General features: G+C 35.6%; 1 protein-coding gene across 4 annotated transcripts in view; it reads left to right on the forward strand.

The window, feature by feature from the left end:
- The first annotated feature begins 2,965 nt into the window (after positions 1-2,965).
- The window catches only part of LOC115220262 (cryptochrome-1), a 29,920-nt gene continuing 8,584 nt past the window's right edge, over positions 2,966-24,301 (forward strand). For 2 of the 4 annotated variants that reach the window (XR_005002493.1, XM_036509980.1), the window contains exons 1-7: positions 2,966-3,822; positions 18,042-18,150; positions 21,340-21,482; positions 21,766-21,950; positions 22,292-22,380; positions 22,807-22,947; positions 24,078-24,248. Coding sequence is in view for 2 of the 4 variants with exons in the window: in XM_036509980.1 (XP_036365873.1) it covers positions 3,653-3,822; positions 18,042-18,150; positions 21,340-21,482; positions 21,766-21,950; positions 22,292-22,380; positions 22,807-22,947; positions 24,078-24,248 (1,008 nt within the window). In the remaining 2 variants the exon portion in view is untranslated. The remainder of the gene's footprint in view (positions 3,823-18,041; positions 18,151-21,339; positions 21,483-21,765; positions 21,951-22,291; positions 22,381-22,806; positions 22,948-24,077; positions 24,249-24,301) is intronic. The other 2 variants (XM_029790364.2, XR_003882494.2) reach the window with 2 other exon arrangements.

The raw sequence follows: 24,301 nt of genomic DNA on the forward strand, positions 1-24,301 counted from the left end.
TTCGTTATGCACCTTTAGCAATACAGTACCAATCCAGGGTTATGGTTTTGCATTATTGTCAAAATGTGGGTCGAAATTCCTTACTGCTGTTTACCTTCTGAAGACAACACCAATGATGACAGTACCAACCTTTATCTTAGTGAGAAATTTGAAGGATGTAAAATTTCTCTGCAAGCGTAGGTCTAAAGATACATAGACTTTAGGTCAATAAGATAGATAGCTGAACCCTGATTTTCTTTCAAGCTTGTTAAAAAGTTCTAGAATACTCCATGGGACCTTTAGGCGCAAAATTAAACTTTTCTTATTTGTTAACACCTTCAGAAAACTGGCGCCAAAGACGATTGGCTGGAAAAAATGTCAATAGGTGTTATAAGGGAGTTCAAAGATATAATCAAAATTAGCTCTGGTCAATATTATCAAATATCATTAATCGTTTGTGGATATTATCTCTATTCAACATTTTACCGAATATAGTAATATTATTTGCCAGCGGTTTTGACAATCGAACTCAAACATTCCAAACATGCATACAAATACATACGCGTGCGCGCACACACACATACGTTCAGACTAATTCGAAGAAGTAATTTTGTTGCCATAGTCATCATCAAAACATTGGAAAGATGCAGATCTTGTATCAACACTTTCTATCTCCGGGCCCCACTCCCCTCTTCGATCGGTAGCCCCCTATCTGATCACGCTATCCAGTATTGTAGTATGTGTTGACAGGACTATTCCTGCACCACTCTCAGTCAACTCTGATGTTACCCAGGTTCGGTTCTGACCCTCACTCTTTTCTTTCAAAACCGCAATAACCCACTTAGCGCCACATTCAGCAACGCCCATACTTTGGCTGATGATATAGCTCTTCAATCCTTCCTAACTTTCACCGGTTATGCATCATCCACACGCAACCTAAACGCCACACACTAAATCTGCCTGGATTCCATAAACGGAAACCTCGAGAGAATTTCCAGTGCAGTGAAACCAATCTTATCCAACTTAAAACCAAATCTCAAGCACTACTCATATGAACAAAACAGACCTACACCATACCTCCCCGAAAACATAGGCGGCACTCAGCCAGAGCCTTCGCATATGCTCCAAATGTTAGTCCCAACTGAGGATCTCTCTTGGCGAAAGCACCTTACCATAGCTAGGGCTGCATCCCAAAGACTGGCTCGTCTTTTCAAAGCTAGGAAATATTTCAGTCCCAAACTGCTGCTGATGCTCTTCGAACCTTAAAAGAGGTCCACAATAGAATACTTGCTCCCATATTTGGCACGGTGTCGCTGCTATGTTACATATATGTGCTAGTTTGCATCAGAAAAAGGGTCACTCGATTGAGATACAATCACTAATTGACAGGTTCCAAAATAAAAACACATTGGTGTGTTTTTATTTTCTATATCGCCACCGTAATTATATGTTCCACGGTGCTGGCTCGTCTTGTGCCTCCGAGACTGCTGACTCACTCGTTGCGACCATTTACCTGGCTCTGCATTTTCTTCTCGCTCAAATGTTTCCTGCAGGTGTTGACCTGTAACAGTTTAAGTAGAACATTAACGACTTGCACGGTCAGGAGCGCTATCTCTTCTTTCACCCACACTCCCCCACAAAATACATACAATCTCTAAGGAAAGCAACCACATTAAAACACTATCAACTTTTTGAAAAATGGTTCCATGTATTGGATAATGTAGTTTTAAATGAAATAAAACTGCTGGTTGTGGCTAGGTCTTTGATCCTAAGTTTGTTCGAAGCTAACCAGCGGCTAAACAAGGTAAATGTGGTACTACTAGCGAACAGTGGACCCGGTGCGCGCACTCGCGCATCCGCGCTAGCTAGTCGCGACTAGTTGATCCTACAACGACTACCTAGCAAAGTAAATAAGACACAAAATAAATAATTTTGGCTGTGTGGTAAGTAGCTTGTTTACCAACCACATGGTTCCGGGTTCAGTCCCACTGCGTGGCACCTTGGGCAAGTGTCTTCTACTATAGCCTCGGGCCGACCAAAGCCTTGTGAGTGGATTTGGTAGACAGAAACTGAAAGAAGACCGTAGTATATATGTATATATATGTATGTTTGTGTGTCTGTGTTTGTCCCCCTAGCATTGTTTGACAACCGATGCTGGTGTGTTTATGTCCCCGTCACTTAGCGGTTCGGCAAAAGAGACCGATAGAATAAGTACTGGGCTTACACAGAATAAGTTCCGGAGTCGAATTGCTCGATTAAAGGCGGTGCACCAGCATGGCCGCAGTCAAAATGACCGAAACAAGTAAAAAGAGAAAAAGTTGGTCGTGTGGTAAGTAGCTTGCTAACCAACCACATGGTTCCGGGTTCAGTCCCACTGCGTGGCATCTTGGGCAAGTGTCTTCTGCTATAGCCCCGGGCCGACCAATGCCTTGTGAGTGGATTTGGTAGACGGAAACTGAAAGAAGCCTGTCGTATATATGTATATATATATAAGTGTGTGTGTATATGTTTGTGTGTCTGTGTTTGTCCCCCTAGCATTGCTTGACAACTGATGCTGGTGTGTTTATGTCCCCGTCACTTAGCGGTTCGGCAAAAGTGACCGATAGAATAAGTACTGGGCTTACAAGGAATAAGTCCTGGGGTCGATTTGCTCGACTAAAGGCGGTGCTCCAGCATGGCCGCAGTCAAATGACTGAAACAAGTAAAAGAGTAAAAGAGTATAACTAGCTAGCGCGGATGCGCGAGTACGCGAGTGCGTGCACCGGGACCACTGTTCGCTAGTAGTACCGTAAATGTTAACAGTCACACACAATCATAGTGCGCGACTTTTGATAAACTTTCTCGCAAGTATGTCTAGATGAAAAGAAGAAGAAGGAAAGCCAGCAAGGCGAAGTCAATTAAATGAATAGGTTGCACTTCCCAGCAGCAGCGTATGTCATCCAGTTTGTAAAACAGAGAAACTCACAACCACTTTCTCTCAACACGGACGATGCAACGTGACTTTCACTAAGTCACGTGCTGCCAACCGACGAATCGCGTCGCTCCCTTTCCCTCACTCCGCCAACAGAGTCGCGCTTTTGCTTTCTCTTTTTTTCAAAGAACATTACCGCATACTTCATGTCGTTTAGGGTGCTTCATCACTATCATCGCTTCCTACACTAACTCAATGGTTTCATATTAGACTCAATTATTCATTCCTGACCACCGCAGACATTATACAAACAACATACAACGTGCGTGAATGTATGAATGAAGGCTGCAAGTCTAAGCGATAGCAAGAAGGCAACCGAAAAGCAAGTGCGACGTTGGATATATTGCATTATATTCGGTTTTAGGATTAATTTTTTCCCCTTTCAAATAAGCAGCCAAATCACATCAACAATGAGGCGTTTACTACATAATACAATCGGTGACCAGTCTGGGACATAAAGAATATTCGCTTTGGATTATACTTTTATTCACAATCCTAATTCTTTATATCCATTGGAATACTTGATCGTTGTTGTTTTCGTGTTCATCTCTCTTTCTATCTAAATTCCCTGCACAATCAATATACACCGCATTATTATCTATTTATTTTATATAAATCTCATATACCGTCTACAGCAAGTGTTCAATTACACATATATATATACACATCTATATCTTACATAAAAAATCCATCATCTCAATTATGTCTAATGAATCGGGTAAACATGTCATTCATTGGTTTCGCAAAGGGTTGCGCCTTCACGACAACCCGGCGCTAATGGAAGCTTTGAAGGGTGCCACAACTCTTCGATGTATTTACACATTGGACCCATGGTTTGCTGGATCCTCGCAAGTTGGAATTAACAAATGGGGGTAAGTTGTTTTTTCAGTGTTGTTAATTTGTCTACCGAAATGGACGAACCTTAAAAAAAAACGTAAGTTTTGTTGTTGTTGTTTTCGATCGAATACCCCTTTCTTCTGACATTGATTACAATGTACCACCGTTTGTTAAGGTTGTCATAATATTTCATTAACTTTTTCCCTCGATATTGACAAACTAGTTCATTTTTTTTTAAAGTTAAACTATCAAATTTCGACAGACTTTTGGAATCGCGGTTCCTTAAAGTCCCATATTGCTTGCAGAAGGAAAAAGGAGCAAAAATGCGAAAGATTAAAATTTTGGGGAAAAACTATTATTTTTTTTTTTCAGAATCGCCATTTTCATTGTGTGAAACACTGGAATATTAAAATCATTGTGTAAGGTATAAATAATGATGACTCCAAAACTCTCTCCGCCTGGAGATCATGACGCCATTAACATAATACGTTGATCAGGCTTAAAAGTGGTTCCACTTTGATGAATGTACGGGGCATCGGTTTAATTTTGAACAGCATTAGAGAGAGGTCTTACAGGTTTTTCGAAATCATATCACTGACATTTTAGCCTGTGTCGGTTGATCTCTGAACGAAATAGAAGTGAGATCCCCAATATGTAATAAAGTGGCTTTCCTCAATTAACGAAACGAATAAATACGTGGTTACAGGTAAGTTTAAAAGGCAACTGGCAGAATCGTTTGCCTCAGAGAAAAAGATTTACATTATTTACTCTGGTACTTGATGTTCTGAGTTCGAATTTTGTTGGAGTCAACTTTGTCTTTCATCGTTTCGGAGGAATAAATTAAAATGCCAGTGAAGCACTCTGGTCGGTGGTAAGTTCTGAGTTCAAATTCCGCCGAGGTCGACTTTGCCTTTCATCCTTTCGGGGTCGATAAATTAAGTACCAGTTACGCACTGGGGTCGATATAATCGACTTAATCCGTTTGTCCCCTCTGTGTTTAGCCCCTTGTGGGTAGTAAAGAAATAGGTATCGACTTACCCAAGTCGGTGGAGCTGGACGACAGTCATCCTCATCCCCACAGACTGAACTTTCGGAATTTTTTTTGGTGGTGGGGTTTGACTGTCATCCCGCTCCACCCCCAAGCCTAACAATTATTACAGGTAATGTTATTATAGGCTTTTATTTTCATTACTTTACACCATCATTAAGTAAGACTAGTTAACTTATGCCATCTTTGTTAAACACAAAACAAAGCAAAATGCATTAAAACTGTTTACGAAAAGTCAGCGAGCACGGATCACTATTTGAACATTTTCGGAAATGAAAGAAAAAAAAAGTAAAATTAAAAAACTGGATTGTGTCCTTAAAGTATTTCGTAATTCAGAAAAGTCAAGTTATTATGCTCGTATCCCGAGGTCCCCTTCCAAAATGACGCCCCGAAGTTTTATGATGCATCTTTCTTCATTTCTGTTCAGTCTAACAAATTAACAATGATCTCTCTTATATAGCATCCTATTATTATTCTTTTGCACCTGGGATGCCTTAAAGGGAATATGTTGACCATTTTACACTCTGGCTGTCAGGCGTGGTTAGGTAGTGTCTTAAAGCTTAGGACCTTAGCTACTGATTTATTTTATGCATCTTTTTCCTTTTCTGCTTTCTGGAAACAAACAAAAGAAAAACAAAAACAAAACATTGTCTTATATCTGGTATTGACACAAATTATTGAAATAACTTAAGTAGGAGAAATATTTAACACCCGGCAACCAAAAAGAAAAACAACCCCTAAAAACAAGTGTAATAGGTGTAAAAAAAATGTATTAAACAAATTTGAAAAAAAGTTGCGCCAACGAATCGTGGGGTGGAGAAAGGACTTTCGGAAAATTCACAAGATCCGAAGTTTTCCCTCATAGGAAAATGGATATCTTTCAATGAAATTTTATATAAATACCTTTCAAACGGCATAGATTATGATTATAAAGAAATTTGCGGGGAAAATGTTTTTCCGAGCAAATGGTGAAAGGACTTTCGAAGAGAAAGATAAATTATTATTTTTTTTTGCTTGAGTGTAATGGAAAAAAGTTTTTAAAAAATTTGGTTAATGTTTCCCCATAAATTTCTTTATAATCGTAATATATGTTGTTTGAAAGGTGTTTGTATAAAATTTCATTGAAGATATCCATTTTCCTAAAAAATTAGGGAAAAAATCGGATCTTGTGAATTTTCCGAAATCCTCTCTCCACCCCCTGATTAGTTGGCGCAAATTTTTGTTTTCATTTTAGTTTAATACACATTTTCTTTTACCCCCATTACACTTTTCTTTTGGTTGCTGAGTGTTAAAGTAAGCATTAACCCTTATTTTCCTAAATTTTCGTTGCTTCTTGCAACCTCTTCAGTAGTCGTTGACTCTTTTCGTAATTCCTTAAATACAAATAATTTAGAAGACAAAATTTGTCAGTTAAAGCAAGAACAGTCGAAAGAAAACGGTAAAGTCCGACAATCTGAATGTACAAAGTACAAGTCTTCAATTTTCAATTGATGCCAATTTTAAGACAATGTTATATATTTCGGTTAATTTACCAAAATAAGTAAATTCTGGAAATCGAACCGGTGAGTGTGTTAATGAGACATTAAAACAGGCCGACTCACCCCAGACACAAAATATTTATTGCAAGTTATCTTAGAAATAAAATTCTTTGAGGCCGCTTCTTCAAAGTTATCTCTCTTGACAATTCCTCTCGACGAGACACTGTCATGTTCACATACATGGCACACATACACACACCTATAACATACAACAATCTCACACTATTCACACACTCAGCTACACTGTCAAACATACTGGTATGTACTTTTGTACTAATCGTCATGGACAGACTCCTAGCATTATATACACGGTCAACGTTGATGCACTGATACATACATAAACACACATGAAGTGTATATTGTCAGCGTGATAAACAGTTGGAGTAGATGCTGTCAACATGATATAGTGTAACAGATTGTATATGCAATATGATATTGTGACACAGACGAAGTATAAATAGTCAGATCTACCGTAGCACATTTTACATGCAGACATGTATGCACGTGTGCAAGTTTTTGTATAACATTTTTATTGATACATTTTCTCTCACATGTAGACATGTACGAGTTGATATTTTTGCATGTATCCACATACTAGAGCACATTTTACAAATACATGTGCACCATGACATGGCATAATACATGTTTACATACGTGCACACATTCGGCCAAGAAATGGCAACTGCAGTTAAGAAATAACTCTTATGGCTGCTAATTTTATTAATACATTTTGATGGTAATGGCAGAAAAAGGCTAAAGATTTGGTACATTGGGTTTGCTAACTCCTGAAGGGTTGCAGGATTTATGATGAACTCTTGACATGATTTAAATTACCCTCAAACTTAGAGACAGTTGAGGTTTCTTCACTTAATTTCTTGCATAGTCAAGGAAGACCGTTGTGTAATATTGCTGATGTTAGTTTAGTCTTTCTGGTCACAAGGTGGCCTCACTAGTACTGATGCCATTAAAACAGTGCCTGGTACACTCTGTGAAGTGATTGGTTTTAGGAAAGACATCCAGTTATATAAACCATTCCAAAAACTGAGACATTTTAGCAAGACCTGTCTTCTGACCTATTTGATCCTGTCAAAGTAAACATGGAAGGATGATAAATTTCTTCCTTGGTCCACCATCATATCTCATAGACAGAACCTTATGACATATAAATAAATGTAGCAAAGGCTAAGTTTTTAATAAGTAGGAATAAAGACAAAGCTTTGGTATCTTCAGAGAAATGGCCTTGTTTGATATGTAGGACAGGTTCAGGTATAAACTCCATATGCTGTGCCTAATGTAAGCTGTGGGCACATGTGATACAGTGGACTCCCAGAATGTAAGCTTTATGTATGGGAGATGCACTTGGTGCAGTACACCCTGGAAATAATTTCACTTAACCCATTAGCTCCAGATTATTTTGTCAAAATGTAATGTTTATTTATTTACATTTTTCTCAGTTAATCATGTATTATCTTGTAGCTTTGAGATATTCATGATGTGACTATTTATTTTTAGAATGATGTAATAGTGTAGGTGTGAGAGGCTAGATCTGTCCAGGATTAACATGGAACAAGTAGAAAATTTGGTCTGGATAGGGTCGGTTTAGATGCTAATGGGTTAAATGCCTGGATGGTTCACTTGAAGTAGTTGATAGATTTTATTAATCTAGGACATGTAATTAGCAAGAGAGGTGGTTGCTCTGAAAGTATACTAGCCAGAGTAAGAATAGGTTGGAAAAAGTTGAGGAAGCTGCTACCACTGTAAGCAACAAAGATCTTTTCCTTTAGAGCAGTGGTTTTCAAACATTGTTTTGCCTTTGGACCTTTTTGGTTCCTAGTTTACTCTTACTGGACCCTCATAGTCATTCAATGTCTAAAAACATCCTATTTTTATTGTGGAATATTAAGAATTGTATAAAAAAAAATTGTTAAAATATTTTGTGTACTGTAGAATTATAACCAATTTATTGCAGACTAGCACTATGACCCGGCAACGCTGGGTCATAGTGCTAGTGCATGCATATACAGCTGTGTGTGTGTGTGTACGTACACGTGAGTACTGTCCAAATCTCCAACCAATCACATACAGCTAGCTGGCATTCAATTGGCGTATCAAGTTTCAGGCATTTTGATTGGGTTTTGGATAGAAAATTCACAAAAAAGTCACTTTTATTGATTTTTTAATGGTTTTGCAGGGTGACTGGGGAAATGTAAGGATGTGCACGACCACCCTTGGATGGTTTTGAATGACCATAGAAAGTGCGAGCCTTCTAACTGAAAAAATGTGGATTTCTATAAAGGACACACACACACAGACAGACATTTTGTCGTTTATATGTAGAGAGATAAAATTTTAATAAAATCTTATAGGGACCCTGGTTGAAAAGTACTGTTTTAGAGTGAAGGACAGATTGTATAACACTTCTGTTAAAACTGCAATACTGTATTGTAGTGAGACATGGGCCTTTTGAATGCAGAGGATTTGAGAAGGCTGGAAAGAAATGAAACCAACATGTTCCATTGGATTTGCAATATAGGTATGCATGAAAGACGAAGTAGAAATGTGCTGAAAGAAGAACAAGGCAGAATAGGATTTGGATTTAAGTGTGCAATAAAGAAGACTGTGTTAGTATGGACAGGAAATGCATATGGATGAGGACAGCTTTGTAAAGTCAATGAGTTTGTGGAAGAAGGAGACCCTGGAAGACATGGAACAACATTGTCAAGGCTGATCTGTCAGGACCCTGAACTTCACAGAAAACTCAGTTGTTTAGCCTTATGCGTTTCTTGAAAAGACTAGTCTTCTTAGTGAAAGCTTGAATTCCAGTAGCAACTTGTGTGTACATGGGTACATCATCTAACTGCAGCTCTTCCTTGATGTTACTTGGTTCTCCCCATCAAAATATGCCTCTCACCTTCATCATGCTTATCTCTCTCTCTCTTCCTCACCCATTGCTACTACATCCACAACATCATGCTATCTTTCTCATTCTTCTCGTGTCATTTCTATTCTCGACATATACCTCCTCACTAACTTATTGCATCATTTGTAGTCACTTACTTTCTTCGCCTATTCCGCCCCCCCTACCTATTTCTTTACTACCCACAAGGGCTAAACACAGAGGGGACAAACGGATTAAGTCGATTACATCGACCCCAGTGCGTAACTTGTAATTCATCGACCCTGAAAGGATGAAAGGCAAAGTCGACCTCAGCGGAATTTGAACTCAGAACGTAGCGGCAGACGAAATACGGCTACGCATTTCGCCCCGGCGTGCTAACGTTTCTGCCAGCTCGCAGCCTTAAATTATTATACTCTATATAAACAGCTGGGAGCGTAAAAGTGCATGTGATATTTGTCTTTATCTCTAATGTGAAAACACACAAAACAAAAGCAAAAAACCCCTGAATACTCGAGAAATACTAAATAGGTGAACTTGTAGTAGGATTTTCTTTTCGCTTAAGAGCAAATTTATAGTTAGGTTAATTAAATACGATGGACCGTGAATAAAAAAAAAAAATTGTCAAATTGATTAAAAGGTACAGATTAGATAATTATTACAATATTTAAGAATGTTATTTCTCTGCCTTTCACTTCCTTCCCTGAAATTTGAATATTTCGCTTATATTCGAATAAATTTTCTTGTGAAATTCAATATTTAAAGTTTCTGTTTGCCTAAGTTTTTATCCAACTTGGCCCATCTGATGCACAGTTTGAATTATTTAGGCATAAAATATTCTCTATTTTAGAACACGTTAAGAGGGGGCAAAATTACTAACCGGGGGTAAAATTGGTAACTTTTGATTTCACGTTATTTTTTCCCCTGCCTATTTGAAATCATTACATTGCAAGTATGGCATTATCATTTTGTATTGCTACATTATATTTAGGATTAAAAATTGGTCAGCATATTGAGGGAATCCAAAACGTAATCAGGTGGCAGGTGCTATTTCTTCAAGAAATTTTTTACTCCGATTGTAATTGAAGTTGCTAATAAAATATCTGGATAATTTTTGGTGTTTAACAATCAATATTCTTTTCTCCGTTGGATTCCAAGTCGATTTTTTCTAATTTGATAATTTTCAAGTTTCAAAAATTGACGTCTAAAATGGGGTAAAATGAATAATGGCTAAATACATCAAGAAGAGAACACTCCAGCAGATCGTGAAGAAGCTATAGAGAATATTTAATGTTGAATTTTATTTTTTTATTTAGTCGGGTTTCATTAATTTCCTATCATGTGTCATCTTTCATTTTTCCTAGATATTAATTTTTTTCTCTATTTGCATTTCTGATGGATATGGATTTTGTATGTACCTTTTCTGGAGAATTGAAACAGCAAATTTATCTTGGCTTACTCATTTTGCCCCGCTCAAAAAGAACGGCGATAATTTTCCTAAATATTGATCAAATTGTTTTATAATTGCAGTTAATACATTCAGGGCAGGCCGTTCGCTGAGCTGATATAGTTTTTGTAAAGTAGTGAACATTTGTAAAAAATATATTGTCCCAGTCCAAAACGCAGTAAAAACATCTGATTTTGCCCCACCCCCATTTATATATTATCAGTTTATTCCGTTTTAAGCGATTTCAAAATACTTTCCCATCTGCAACTTAAAATTTACAGCCATTTTTCTTCCTTCTTCTCTAACTTTACCTAACATTGAACTTTTAAAACTGTTCTGTTTTAACGAAATTCCTTCCTTTTAATCATCGTTCAAATAAAAAACTCATTGCCATTAGTTTTTCCTATTAAGGGCAAGTGCGCTTGCAGGACCGTTACTGCGCCGGACAAAACGATTTGCGGCTTTTCAAATTCTGCCGAGTTAACTTTGCCTTTTAATTTTTTCGAGGTCAATAAGTACCACTAGGGTCAATGTTACCGACTTTCCCCTCCTTTAAAAAAATTGCTGACCTTTTGCCATAATTTGAAACCTTTATTTTTTTCCTTATTTCTTTGAAGTTTTTCTCCGTCGTTTATTTCCTTCTACTTCAATGGTGGGAAAATTCGTTGATTAATGTCAGCGATAAGTCGACGTGTGCTGACCTCCTTTTTTTTTTTTATCTCTCACTATAATACTTGAAAGCTCTATTAATGTCATATTTGCCATACTTTATTTTATAGATTTTTATGGCATCTAGCTGTCTTTGTTCTTAATGATTTTTTTTTTCGAATCTTTTCGGTTTGAACGGCAGTTTTTAAAAATAATTTTAAACACTTTTAAACTTGGTATACTGGTAGAATGTGTTTATAAAACATCTTTTTCTCTTGGCTTTATGGAGAAAATTCTATAGTTTGTAAAATATTTCTTGTTTTTTTTCTTCAATTTCTGCAATTTCAACCAATCAATGACATCTATTGAGGTAAAAAAACATTCTGTGCCGTATGAATATGTCCCTCGTTTAAGAAACAGATTGGGTTTATTTACATTTGTGAAGAAAAAAAGATACCCTCCCCCCACCCCTAACCCTAAAACAGATTGACATGCGATAGATCTATACTGGGGTCATAATTATGGGTGACAATTTCATATGACACCGCTAGAAAAAAATTGCCGTTCAAACCGTAAAGATCCCTTTTTTCTTCTGAACACTCTTAATTTCTCTCCGTTGTCTCCCTCTCATATTAGGATTTATTTTCGATAAGCACTAGAAAGTTAGGAAGTTATAGCCTTCATACATTTTACTTTAGGGGTCTTGAATTAAGGGCCGAGATTTGGAATGACTATTGCTATTTTATGGGAAAGGAAAAGGGCACGGAATTGAGATGATGATGGGGTGGGGGAAAAATATAAAAATTTAAATGTTTGGAAAAAAATATTCAGAATTGTCAGCACTTGCATGAAACGGGGAAACAAGGGCTTCAGCAAACACTGAAGATGGTGCAGGGAACCCCACCCGATTCTATGCTCTTTTTCCCTTTGGTCATGACGTTCAGTGGCTACGCATATACCTGATGATCATATTACTTTACGTCCTTAATTACAGGTATTTTAAATTAAAGGTAAATACAAATAATGAGAAATAGCTTCAAGGCAACGACTAGGAATTGCTAGAGAGAGAAAAATGTCAGCTGGTGGTAGTGTGAGAGAGGAAGGGGAGGTGCCATGTCTTTGGGGGAGGGAGGGGACATCAGCAGCTCTGAGACGCATTGAACACACACACACACATATTTATTGCCTTGTATTAACGGCCATAGCCAGAGGGCACCACACGTACATAGGTACAACTTAGCGGTTTGGCAAAAGAGACCAGTAGAATAAGTGCCAGGCTTCAAGCTGTGTCCCCAGCACAGCTGCAGTCCAATGACTAAGGCAGGCAAAGGAAAATAAAAGCACATGCAACAGCACACGACATCCGTTTGTCAAAAGTTCTTCCAAAATAGATTTGAGATTGGAAAAGCAAAACAGGTTTTCTCACATTAGCTGAAACCTGAATAAGTTTGTGACCGTGCTGTGTTAGTATTTCACACACATTACGATGACGGCATTAGTACACTCACTCATCAATGCTGTATTTACCTATGCAGGCTTGATAGACTGAAGTGTAGGGTGTCTCTGATCATGGTATATATACATACATACATATATATATATATATATATATATGTGTGTGTGTGTGTGTATATATAATATATATATATATATATATATATATATATAATATGTGTGTGTGTTTGTGTGTATATATATATATATATATATATATATATATATATATATATAATATGTGTGTGTGTGTGTGTGTATATATATATATATATATATATATATATGTGTGTGTGTGTGTGTATATATATATATATATACACATACATATTTATATACACATACATACATACATACACACACACACATATATATATATTTATAAAAATTAGAAAAAAAACACCTTTTATCAATTCAAAATGAACAATTAAGTTACACCATCTAGAAAATTACATATGATAGAAAAATTAAAATAATATAAAAGGTAATTTTTATATATATATATTATATTTTGTGAAATTTGATTTAGTATTTCTAAATTGAATTTTTCCCTTTAAGTTAGGAATAATATTCCCTCAAATAATAATTATTATATATATATATATACATACACTCACACACAAAATATTCTATAATTATACACATAATTATAATCAGGGGTCAGCTATAAGCCTTGCCTCGTACTGAATTAGAAATAGATGCTTATGTCTTTTCAGCTACCATAGAATCTCTGAGACAATAACACACTTTTTTTATGTAGGTAAAAAGAAAAATGATGAATCCGCACAACTTCGGTTAATTACAGATGTGTTTCAAATTTAGAGTAAATTATATTTACCTATTTTCCTCAGTGTGATGATGATCATCATCATCGTTTAACGTCCGCTTTCCATGCTAGCATGGGTTGGACGATTTGACTGAGGGCTGCACCAGGCTCCAGTCTTGATCTGGCAGAGTTTCTACACCTGGATGCTCTTCCTAATGCCAACCACTCCGAGAGTGTAGTGGGTGCTTTTACGTGCCACCAGCATGGGGGTCAGTCAGGCGGTACTGGCAACGACCTCGCTCGAATCATTTTACAGATGCCAGTAAGGCGATGCTGGTAATGATCACACTCGAATGGTGCCCTTTTACACGCCACTGGCACGGAAGCCAGTTTCTCTGAGTTATAAATTTGCGAGTGTTAGGATCAAATATGTACACAATCAAGTGTCATCACATAACTAATATTCAACTGCACTCCCCAAAATATACAGCTGAATGTGATACATATTTATCCTTTACACCCATGTGTGTGTTAAGACTTATCTCACAAAAAATCTGCAGTTTCAATCATGGAGTAAATTATATATATATATATATATATACACAACTTATAAACAAGGGCAAAAGAAAAATTCTAATGCCAAATATGCCGAAAATAGACTTAAATCGTCAATAACACCATAATTTATCACTATAAGCACGTGTCTCAAAGCAAGCCGATAGAAATTTCTAAAAAAGGTTCCATTATTATCATGTCGGGCCCGATTTCAGAGTTAATTCATAAGAATTTTCTCCTCATCAGTGATAAATACGGTAAGAAATAAATGAAATACTTATACCCATGGAAGAAGCAAACACTAAGTCATGACGATTTGTCTATTTTCGGCTGATTTGGCATTAGAATTTTTTTCTTTTGCCCTTGTTTATAAATTTAACCTTTAAAGGTATTTTTTAATATGCTGGCCATTGATAGAATTTTTTCGAAAAATTTTATCCTATATTAGATATATATATTGGATTTGTCATTGTGGGAAATTGGTAGGGACTTTTCTTCATCCAAATCCAGCTTGGTCACTGAATAATGAATTTTCTTTTAATAGTTGCTTCTTTTTACCTCACAACTTCAAAATAGTATGAAATTTTTATGTTTTTCTTTTGCTTTAGAAGAAAAAAGAAATGTGATAATATGGTAGCAATATTTAAGAGTGATGTTCACCCTTTAAGCATTGGGTCCCTTTTGAAAATTATGGCTCAAAAGAAAAGTGTGTCCAGGTCCAACACTGATGGAACTTACCGTCAAAGGTGTTCCAGTCATGACCATCCCGTCTATTTTCTCCCAGACACACTATTTGAACTATATTGTCCAATGTAACCTTTCATGTTTTAAGAAAGACAGGTGTGATTTGAAAGACATTTGGCTGCTATCACTTAGGGATTAATTAAATTTATCAACTAAAGTAAGGGAGAAACTATTGGTGGTCCTTAAGTGTTGTGAAGTAAAACTCAGGAACTGAAATCAGGTTTCGAATTCTACATTGCCTGTCCATAACAAAGAAGATAAAGTAAATGTATTTCTGAACTAATCAAGTGATTTTCTAATTGTGTTAATTAGAGTTTTAATTGCAGTGGTGGTGTAATTATTTGCAAGTCTAATTATGTTACCTGCATAATGAATATGCAGCTTAATTACTAGTCAACAGGGCAGTGAAATCTTTCCAAAATCACAACCTTAACAATTAATGGTACCTTTCCCAGTGTGAAAAATTGGCCTTTTAATTAACCTTTAATTAACCCATATGTTCCCAGGTTTACTGTTGGAATCTACTGCCTTTTTATTTTGTTTTTAGAAGCATTGAATATGCATCATATTATATAGACAAGAAGGTAATATTTTAAATGCAATATAACCATGAAAACTGCAGAAAGATTGGGTATTGTTACCCTTCCGACAGGGAAAAATTATATCCAATCTTTCTGCTGTTGTCACAGTTGTATTGCGTTTGAGATATTACCTTCTTGTCTGTAAACTGCCTTTATTTTAAGTTTGAAAGCAAAGAAGAATTTAGTAAAATTATTTTGTAGTGTAAGTTTGATGGTGTGTTTTAATTTAGCTCAACTTTTTAAATCATGAAATTCATGTTTTACAACAACAACAGCCCCAGGCAAGTTTGTATCGAAAGAGTTATTAAAAAAAGGGATGTTTATTTTGAGAAATCAAGTTTAAAAAATGCAAGCCAACAGGGAAGTTATGATTGTAAGTTTTTTTTTTTTTTGTATGAGAATAGATAATTCAACTAGTTTTAATATTTTCCTGGAGGCGAGCTGGCAGAGTCATTAGAACATGAGGCAAAATGCTTAGCGACATTTCGTTCATCCTTACATTCTGAGTTCAAATTCTGCCAAGGTCAGCTTTGCCTTTCATCCTTTTGGTAGTATCAGTTGAACACTGGGGTTGATGTAATCAACTTATTCCCTCCCGTAAAATTGCTGGCCTTGTACCAAAATTTAAAACCACTATTTTATTGGAGAGAAGACCAGGTTAGTGGTAACATTTTTCGAGGCAGCCAGCCAAACACTGAGAAGGCTTAAGTCACTTAATCTGCTGCTTTAAAACCATTTCTATCAACTCCTCCCCATCGTAACACTATAATTTACAAATACTTGCTGCATTTTTGACATAGAATCACTACACTAACCCATGGGATAGTGATGGTGTGGTGGTGCTACAATTTTGTTATATCATCATTATTTATAGCTGCTGACCTAAATAAAATATTTTTGAGAAAAATATTTCACAATACTTTATACCACTTGGTTTGTTGGGAGTTGTCAAGTGGTGGTGCTGGGACAGTCTTTCTAGTTTTCTTGACTCCTGGACTAGATTATGATTAGGTATAAAAAAATTGTGTAACTAAAACCATAGTGGTGGTCACCTGTGGACTGTTGATGACAGAGATGTCTTGCAATAACGAAATACATTTGATTAATATTTTTAAAAACTGAAACAGAATATCTTGAACATTCATCATCATCATCACCACCAACTTTCAGACCTGTTTTCCATGCTGGCATGGGTTGGATGGCTTGACAGCAACTGGCAAGGCCAGGCGCTGCACCAGGTTTCTGAACACAACAAATAGAAACATGGATGATGCTGATAAGAAATTTGTTTTAAAAATGAGGTTAAAGTAGGTGGTTAATTTGTGTTTTTGAGCCTCAAAGAATGATACCTTTTGAACTGTACTTACATGTGGTTCAAGCCTTGGCTACTGTTGACACTACTGGAAGAACAGAACTTCAAGAGATAATGGTTGTGTGTGGCACTGGAAAGTCAAAAATGGATCTCATTACTTGATCATTCAATTCTCTCTGATTTGTAGGAATGGATCACTTTGAATGCCTTTTGTTATACCAGTCATTCTATAATATCATTAATAACATATGAACTTACATTGAAATACTGAGAAGCAAGTTCCTTACATAATGAATATTTTTTTTATAATTAAGCTCCAGGTTAATTAGAAGGTGAAAAAATAGTTTATTGGACTAACTTTAGTTTAATGGGAATCATTTTTTTATTTATAGAAAAAAAAAACATAATGAAACTTTAGTTTTATAGGGTAGAAGATGACCTCATTAGTATTGGTACCGTGGTAGAGTGCAAGGTAAACTTACTCGCATTGGTGCCATTATAAATAAGTTCAAAATAACCTCAGTAGTGCTCTTGCTTTGATGGAGTACAGTACAACCTCACTGATGCTGGTGTTGTGACAGAGCAGAAGGCAATCTCACTGGTTCTGGAGTGATGAAAAATAGGGTCAACTGGCAACCCCAGTAGTGCTGGTGTCACAATAAAATACATTCTGTGGGTGATGCTTTAAATGTGAGGCAACTGTAAAAACTATGTTAAGAATAGAATGTACGAGTGTGATAGAGTCCTTTGGTTTGTGTCTCTGAATAAGAACTGTCTTGAACTATGACAACCCTTCTAACCCATGCCGGTATGGAAAGAAAGTGTAAATTGGTTGTCATAATGATAATAATCTCAAGGAGTGACCAGCAGGATTGACTCTGCCAATATTTGAACCAAATAAAGTGGCGAGCTGGCAAAAATAGTAGCATTTCATTTGTCTTTGAGTTTTGAGTTCAAATTCTGCCGAGGTTGACTTTGCCTTTCATCCTTTTGAGGTCAATGAAAATAAGTACCAGTTGAGCACTGGGGTCAGTGTAATCAACTCATTCCCTTCCCTGAACTTGCTGGTCTTGTGCTGATATTTGGACCATATCAAGCACTAACTAGATTGGTGGAAAATAACTCCCTGTTTTTATCTTCTTCTGCACATTATTCCAATGAATATTTTTGTTCAAATATTATCAATACTGATTGTTCATTGATTATAATAAATTTTTTTTTCCAGATTTCTATTGAATTGCCTGGAAGATTTGGATGATTCATTACGGAAATTAAATTCCCGTTTGTTTGTAATCCGTGGACAACCTGCTAATATGTTTCCTCAGCTATTTAAAGTAAGTTTATTTTGAAATCTAAATGGCCCATGTTGCCCATTTCAGGTAAAATTCCTAAATGATCTACACAAAATTTTAACAAACTGAAAGCCATGTAAATTATTGCACCAATATTTTACCTGAAAATAAAATCTCTTAGACATTAACCTTTTCATTACTGTATTTATTTTGAGATGCTCTGTGTTTCTTTCAATTACTTTAAATATAACAAAGAACTTAGTAAAATAACTTAGTTATCATTAAGCTAGTGTTGGGAACATAAATTGTGACTAAGGTTTGGTGGAAGATTTTAATTCAAAACTTATGAAAACAAGACATTTTACCACAGAGCCAGAGCTGGTTTCAGCCGGGTTGGTAGTGAAAGGGTTAAATGTTTGATTTTTTAAAGGAATAAAGAATACGTTTCCCTGTCAGTGATGTTAGAAAAAATAAAGATCAAACATCTAAACGGGAAAGTAACACTACAAGTCACATTCTGTGATGATTTTGTATTTTTTCCTGCTGTTGGGTGAAATGTAATTACAAAAAATAAACCACTTCTCCCTATCTTAAATTATACCAAACCATCTGCAGCAGAACTAACTTCTGAACAGTTAGTTTCAACATTTTATATTTTTGATGGCCATTAGTAAAGAAGTTGAAGTGAAATGCCTACAACTGGATTCAAAGCTTAGGCTCTATGATCATATTTGATTAAAGCATAACTTTTACACTGTGATATTTACTCTTGACTAGCAAATATTTTAGAATAAAGTAAATACTGAAATTATGAATTGTTCTGTTTTTTTAAAAATTGGTGCAACATCTTTGTTTTAGAGAAAATAGGAAATATTACAAGCTGTGTTCTTATTGAATTTTTGAAGAGCATTAACAGCCCGAGGGAAGTTAAATTAGGTTAGAGTCACAGCTTAGTTCTTGCTGTTCACCAATAAATTGTGCTATAAATTATTAATAGATAAAAAAAATACAAAACAGGAAAAAAATAAGCAATAAGATAATAATCATATTTTTGCTATTTTTTCATTTTTATTCTGGTCAAAGTTTACTTATTGTCATTTTTATCTTGTTTCAAAGTTTATTGTATCACAGCAGACTTAAATCTCTTTTTTGTTTCTTGGTTTCATGGCATTGTTTTATTCTGAAGCTTTTGTAACAAGGAATTAACACAACATAAGGGACCTTGGCAATAAGGATGTTGAGTAACATTTGGCTTTTAGATTTAAAGTTTTGTGACTCTACATTCTGTACCTGTGCCGGTGGCAAATTGTAGTTGTGATACCTGTGCTGGTGGCATGTAAAAAACACCATCTGAACGTGGCCGATGCCAGTGCCGCCTTGACTGGCTTCTGTGCCAGTGGCATGTAAAAAGCACCAACCAATCGTGGCTGCTGCCAGCCTCCCCTGGCACCTAGTGAGGCCAGATATTACAGATGAGTGGGAGTTTGCTGTACTGCAAACCCATCAAACTCATCGTGGCATCGAATGACAGACATTGAAACAGTGTTACTGTAGGTGGCAGGTGTGGTAATTATGCAGCCACCACCCTCATCATCATCTTGAGGGTGTTGATAGGCTATTGGAAAACTGTCTGATTGATTAGTGATTTAAATCCTGTTACCAACACTGAATTTTCCTGGAGCAAAGGCTTTAAAATTTTCAACAAGCTCAGTCCACCTGTCTCAATAGGTATTATAGGTAGGACAATCTCATTTGCTATAAGCAGTAATGCAATTAATGTTGAATTCAACAGATTATGAACTGTATATTACTTTGAGAAGCTATGAAAAGTTGACTTGCCTAAGACATACATGAATATGTCTTCAATGAAAGGCTTTCTAAGAATAATCTACTCTATCCATGATGTTAAATATTTTCTTTCTGGTGTCTCCCTATAATTCTAGGAGTCATGGAAAAGGAGGGACGGTAAAATTGAGGGAATGAATTACACTTTGAGGATTTAGAGATTAGCAGTCGTTTTGTTTTGTAAAGCAATCAGCTGGAGTGATATTTCAGAAATAGGATTAGCTGCAGGCAGTGATTATCTGTTTCTATTTTCTCTGGTGGGATTAGCTTATCTCTGTTGTGGATAAAAATAGAAACAACTCCTGCAACTGCGTTGGTGATTGGAGACTGACATGTCGGCTTAATTAGTGGAGACTGACATTGAATCTTGACTGGAAGATGATGTTGGTGGATGCCAAACTTGTAAAGCTGCTGACATGTATAAAAATTGAGAAATATAAAGAGTAGGACAGCCTTATGTGAGATTGAAACTTAGATACAAAAGCATTCTCAAAATGTCCTTTGTTATTAGACTGCCAGAATTAGTATTTTATTTGAAAACAAATTATTGGATCTTGCATTTATTGATTTAATATAATTTACATCATAAAATCCGTGATATGGTATGGAAAGGCAATGAAAAAAAAGTTCCCCTGCTCAAAAAGTCCAAATACCATTTGTATGGAGTTTAAAGCTTATTTTTAATTATTACAATTGTGATCCGTTCACTCAAGATGGTGATGGGAATTGACATCAACCAAAATTTGTGTGTGTACTTTATACATGCTGGAAGAGTGTATATAGATACTCTTGTTGAACTGAGTTTGTGACCTTGTTTTGATTCTGAGTTGTTAAAAATGCTAGATTAAGGTATTAGTTTAGGGGCTGTAGCCCAGGGATTATGTGAAAAGTTATTTTGAAAATATCACTGTGGGTCATAGCTGTACATGTAACCCAAAGTCCTCCTAGTACACAATACAAAACCCAATAAAGTGCATAGTGCCAAAACACCCTACAGAATGTGATATTCAATAAAATATAAACAAATTCTAAAAACTTATTCTTTCTGTGTTGCCCAGTACCCAAATCATTTACAATCTGGCATTGGTCTGCAACCTGATGTTTAGAAACCCCTGCCCTGCTAGCCCCTTGGTATGTATAGTTCAAGGACCTCATTGTACATGTAGTCCAGTGTCTTCACAGTACCTCTAGCAATGGGCCTTGCAGTACTGGTAGACCTGCATCACCATAGCATGTGTAGCCCAGGGATTATCAAAATCTTGGCTCTGGTTGGTGCAGTTGTATTGTATGTCATTTACCATCTTTGAGAAAAAGCCATTAAATCTTTCACATTTTTCAGGATTTGGAGTAATACCCGTTAACATTTTCTTCTCTTTTCTTTTTAAGGAATGGAATATCAACACACTATCGTTTGAAGATGATCCTGAGCCATTTGGAAAAGACCGTGATAATGCCATCTGTACGTTAGCGAGAGAGGCTGGTGTTGAGGTGATCATTAGAACCTGCCACACATTATATGAATCTCAAAAGTTAGTACCATTCACATTTATTCATGTTTTTTTTCAGTCTTCCTTAAAATACGAACCCCAGTGTAATATGCTTCTGTGTGTATATGTAAATATAAACATATACATACCTATATACAGTTGTTCTTTTTACATTTATTTTTCCATGCCAACATGGTTTAGACTTATACATACTGCTGAAGCATTGTTCAAAGATCTGGCCCTAATTAATCAGACCTATGTTGAAAGCCATTTTATTTAATTTAATTTTAAATTAATTTAACTTTGTTCTTTTTTTCTCTCTCAGGATCCTCGATTTAAATGGAGGTCGACCACCTTTAACATACAACAAATTTCAGAAAATTCTAGAAAATATGAAAATGCCACCAAAACCATTAGATATTATTACTGCCAATGATTGGGGAAATTGTCAAACACCTCTTTCAAGTGATCATGATGACAAATATGGAGTTCCAACATTAGAAGATCTTGGTTAGTTTTTTTCAAGTTTTTGATTATTTTATTTATAATTAACTTTCTTTCCCAATTTCATAGTATGTTTTAAATACATAGATTCATGTTAAAATGATTAAAAAAAACCAACTTTAAAGCTTGTTAGATTGCTTTAATTTGATTTGAAGGATATCTACAATGAAGTCGATGTTGCTATTGATTAGATGAATTATTCTTGGTTGCATTTAAAAAAAAAATGCTATTCAACTTTCCCAGATATGTGGGCATAGAGGTTTAACACTTACTGAGCACTTTCTATGTATTTATGGAATGGAAACCAGCTTTCTTCTTATATAAAGTTTTATATTTATTTCTTGCAGGGTTTGACACAGAAGGCCTTGATTTGGCACATTTTCATGGTGGAGAATCAGAAGCATTAGCAAGACTAGACAGACATTTAGAACGCAAGGTAAGTCAACATATTTTACTTGTTTAGAATCATTATGTTAGTATTGTTGCTATAGGAATCGTTACTTTAGTGTTATTACTAGAATCGTTAGTGTTGTTATTATAATCATTACTACAGTATTATTACTAAAATCATTACTATAATATTATCATTAATAAATCATTACTTTAATATTACGGAGATGTACTTGCATAGCAAGTAACTTGATCTGAGATCGTGTGCTGGAACGAAAACAATTACAGCGTAGAAGGTGTTTATAAGCCATTTAAGAAACACACAAAAACAGTTATATATATATATATATATATTTGATGTTTTATGAGTACAGACATATTTAATGATATATTATTTAAAATTCTCTTAATGATGATATTTTAGGGTTAATGTTTAATTTTTATTTGTTAATTTTATATTTTTCTTTTACAGGCATGGGTTGCTAGTTTTGAAAAACCCAAAATGACACCTCAATCTATGTTTCCCAGTCACACAGCTTTAAGTCCTTATTTACGATTTAGTTGTCTATCTCCACGGTTATTTTATTGGAAACTCACAGAACTCTACAGAAAAGTGAGTTGGTTTTTTTTTCTTATTGAGTTCTTTTGCTGCACTGATTTAAAGACTTCCTTATTGCAAATAATTTTACAGAAAACCCATGGTTATATACATAATATATCAAATACCACACACACACACACACACACACACAGTAATAATGAACTTATTGTATACAATGCTCAGGTGTATTACGACATAGATAAAGTAGCCAAATGGGCATAAACAGTACATAGAATAATGCACAGAAAGTGAGTCATTTAAGGAAAAAATTTTTAAAAAAGGGCATGGGGACATCAGGTGAATTTTGGTAAGTGTGGGACTTTTGAAAGATGTAGTGTCTTGACAGCTAACAACTGATGTGGGCTGGTTTATTCCATGTTTTTGCAATACTGAGTGTGAAAAAATGTTTCTGAAAGTCATGGGTGCTGTGTTGTTTTTTTGATTTTGTAAGCATGTCCATGAATGTTTGATAAATAGAATTCAAAAGGTCCCACAGTTGTTGTTGGAAAGATATTAGCATTGAATATATGTACATGAATGTAAAAGTTAACAAAGAATTTTTTTTTTTGGAAGAAGTACATGACTACTGTATGTATATCGTGACTAATATATGTCTATCATGCAGTGAGTGGATTTGGTAGATGGAAACTGAAAGAAGCCTGTCGTGTATATCTATATATGTGTGTGTGTGTTTGTCCCCCCAGCATTGCTTGACAACCGATGCTGGTGTGTTTACGTCCCCGTTACTTAGCTGTTCGGCAAAAGAGACCAATAGAATAAGTACTAGGCTTACAAAGAATAAGTCCTGGGGTCGATTAGCTCAACTAAAGGCGGTGCTCCAGCATGACTGCAGTCAAATGACTGAAACAAGTAAAATAAAATAGTAGTTTCAGAGTCTCTTGAAAGTTGTTAGACATAGTATTCTGATGTGTTTCATGTGGAAATATGATGACCTGAATACATTCTAAGTGTTTGTATGTGTTTGCTGGATGTGAAAGATTAAATTTTCTAGGAGTGTTATGGTGAAATTTAAATGAAATGTGAGGAAGGTGAAATGTAATCATATTTACCAATAAAAATGAATGTTTTTGTTATCATAATTTATGTAACATTTGTTGATTATTCCTGTATTCTATTCTTAGATCAAAAAGAAAAATATACCACCTCTTTCACTTCATGGTCAACTTCTCTGGAGAGAATTCTTCTATACAGTTGCCTCAAACAATCCTAGATTTGATCAGATGCTGGGAAATCCAGTCTGTGTACAGATTCCTTGGGACACAAATCAAGAAGCATTAGCCAAATGGGCAGAGGTGAGGGTTTGTCAACCATTTTTTATATCGCATATATAGAAGCAGCTTATCCG

The sequence above is a fragment of the Octopus sinensis genome, linkage group LG16 (genome assembly GCF_006345805.1).
Source record: "Octopus sinensis linkage group LG16, ASM634580v1, whole genome shotgun sequence".
NCBI classification, from domain to species: Eukaryota; Metazoa; Mollusca; class Cephalopoda; order Octopoda; family Octopodidae; genus Octopus; species Octopus sinensis.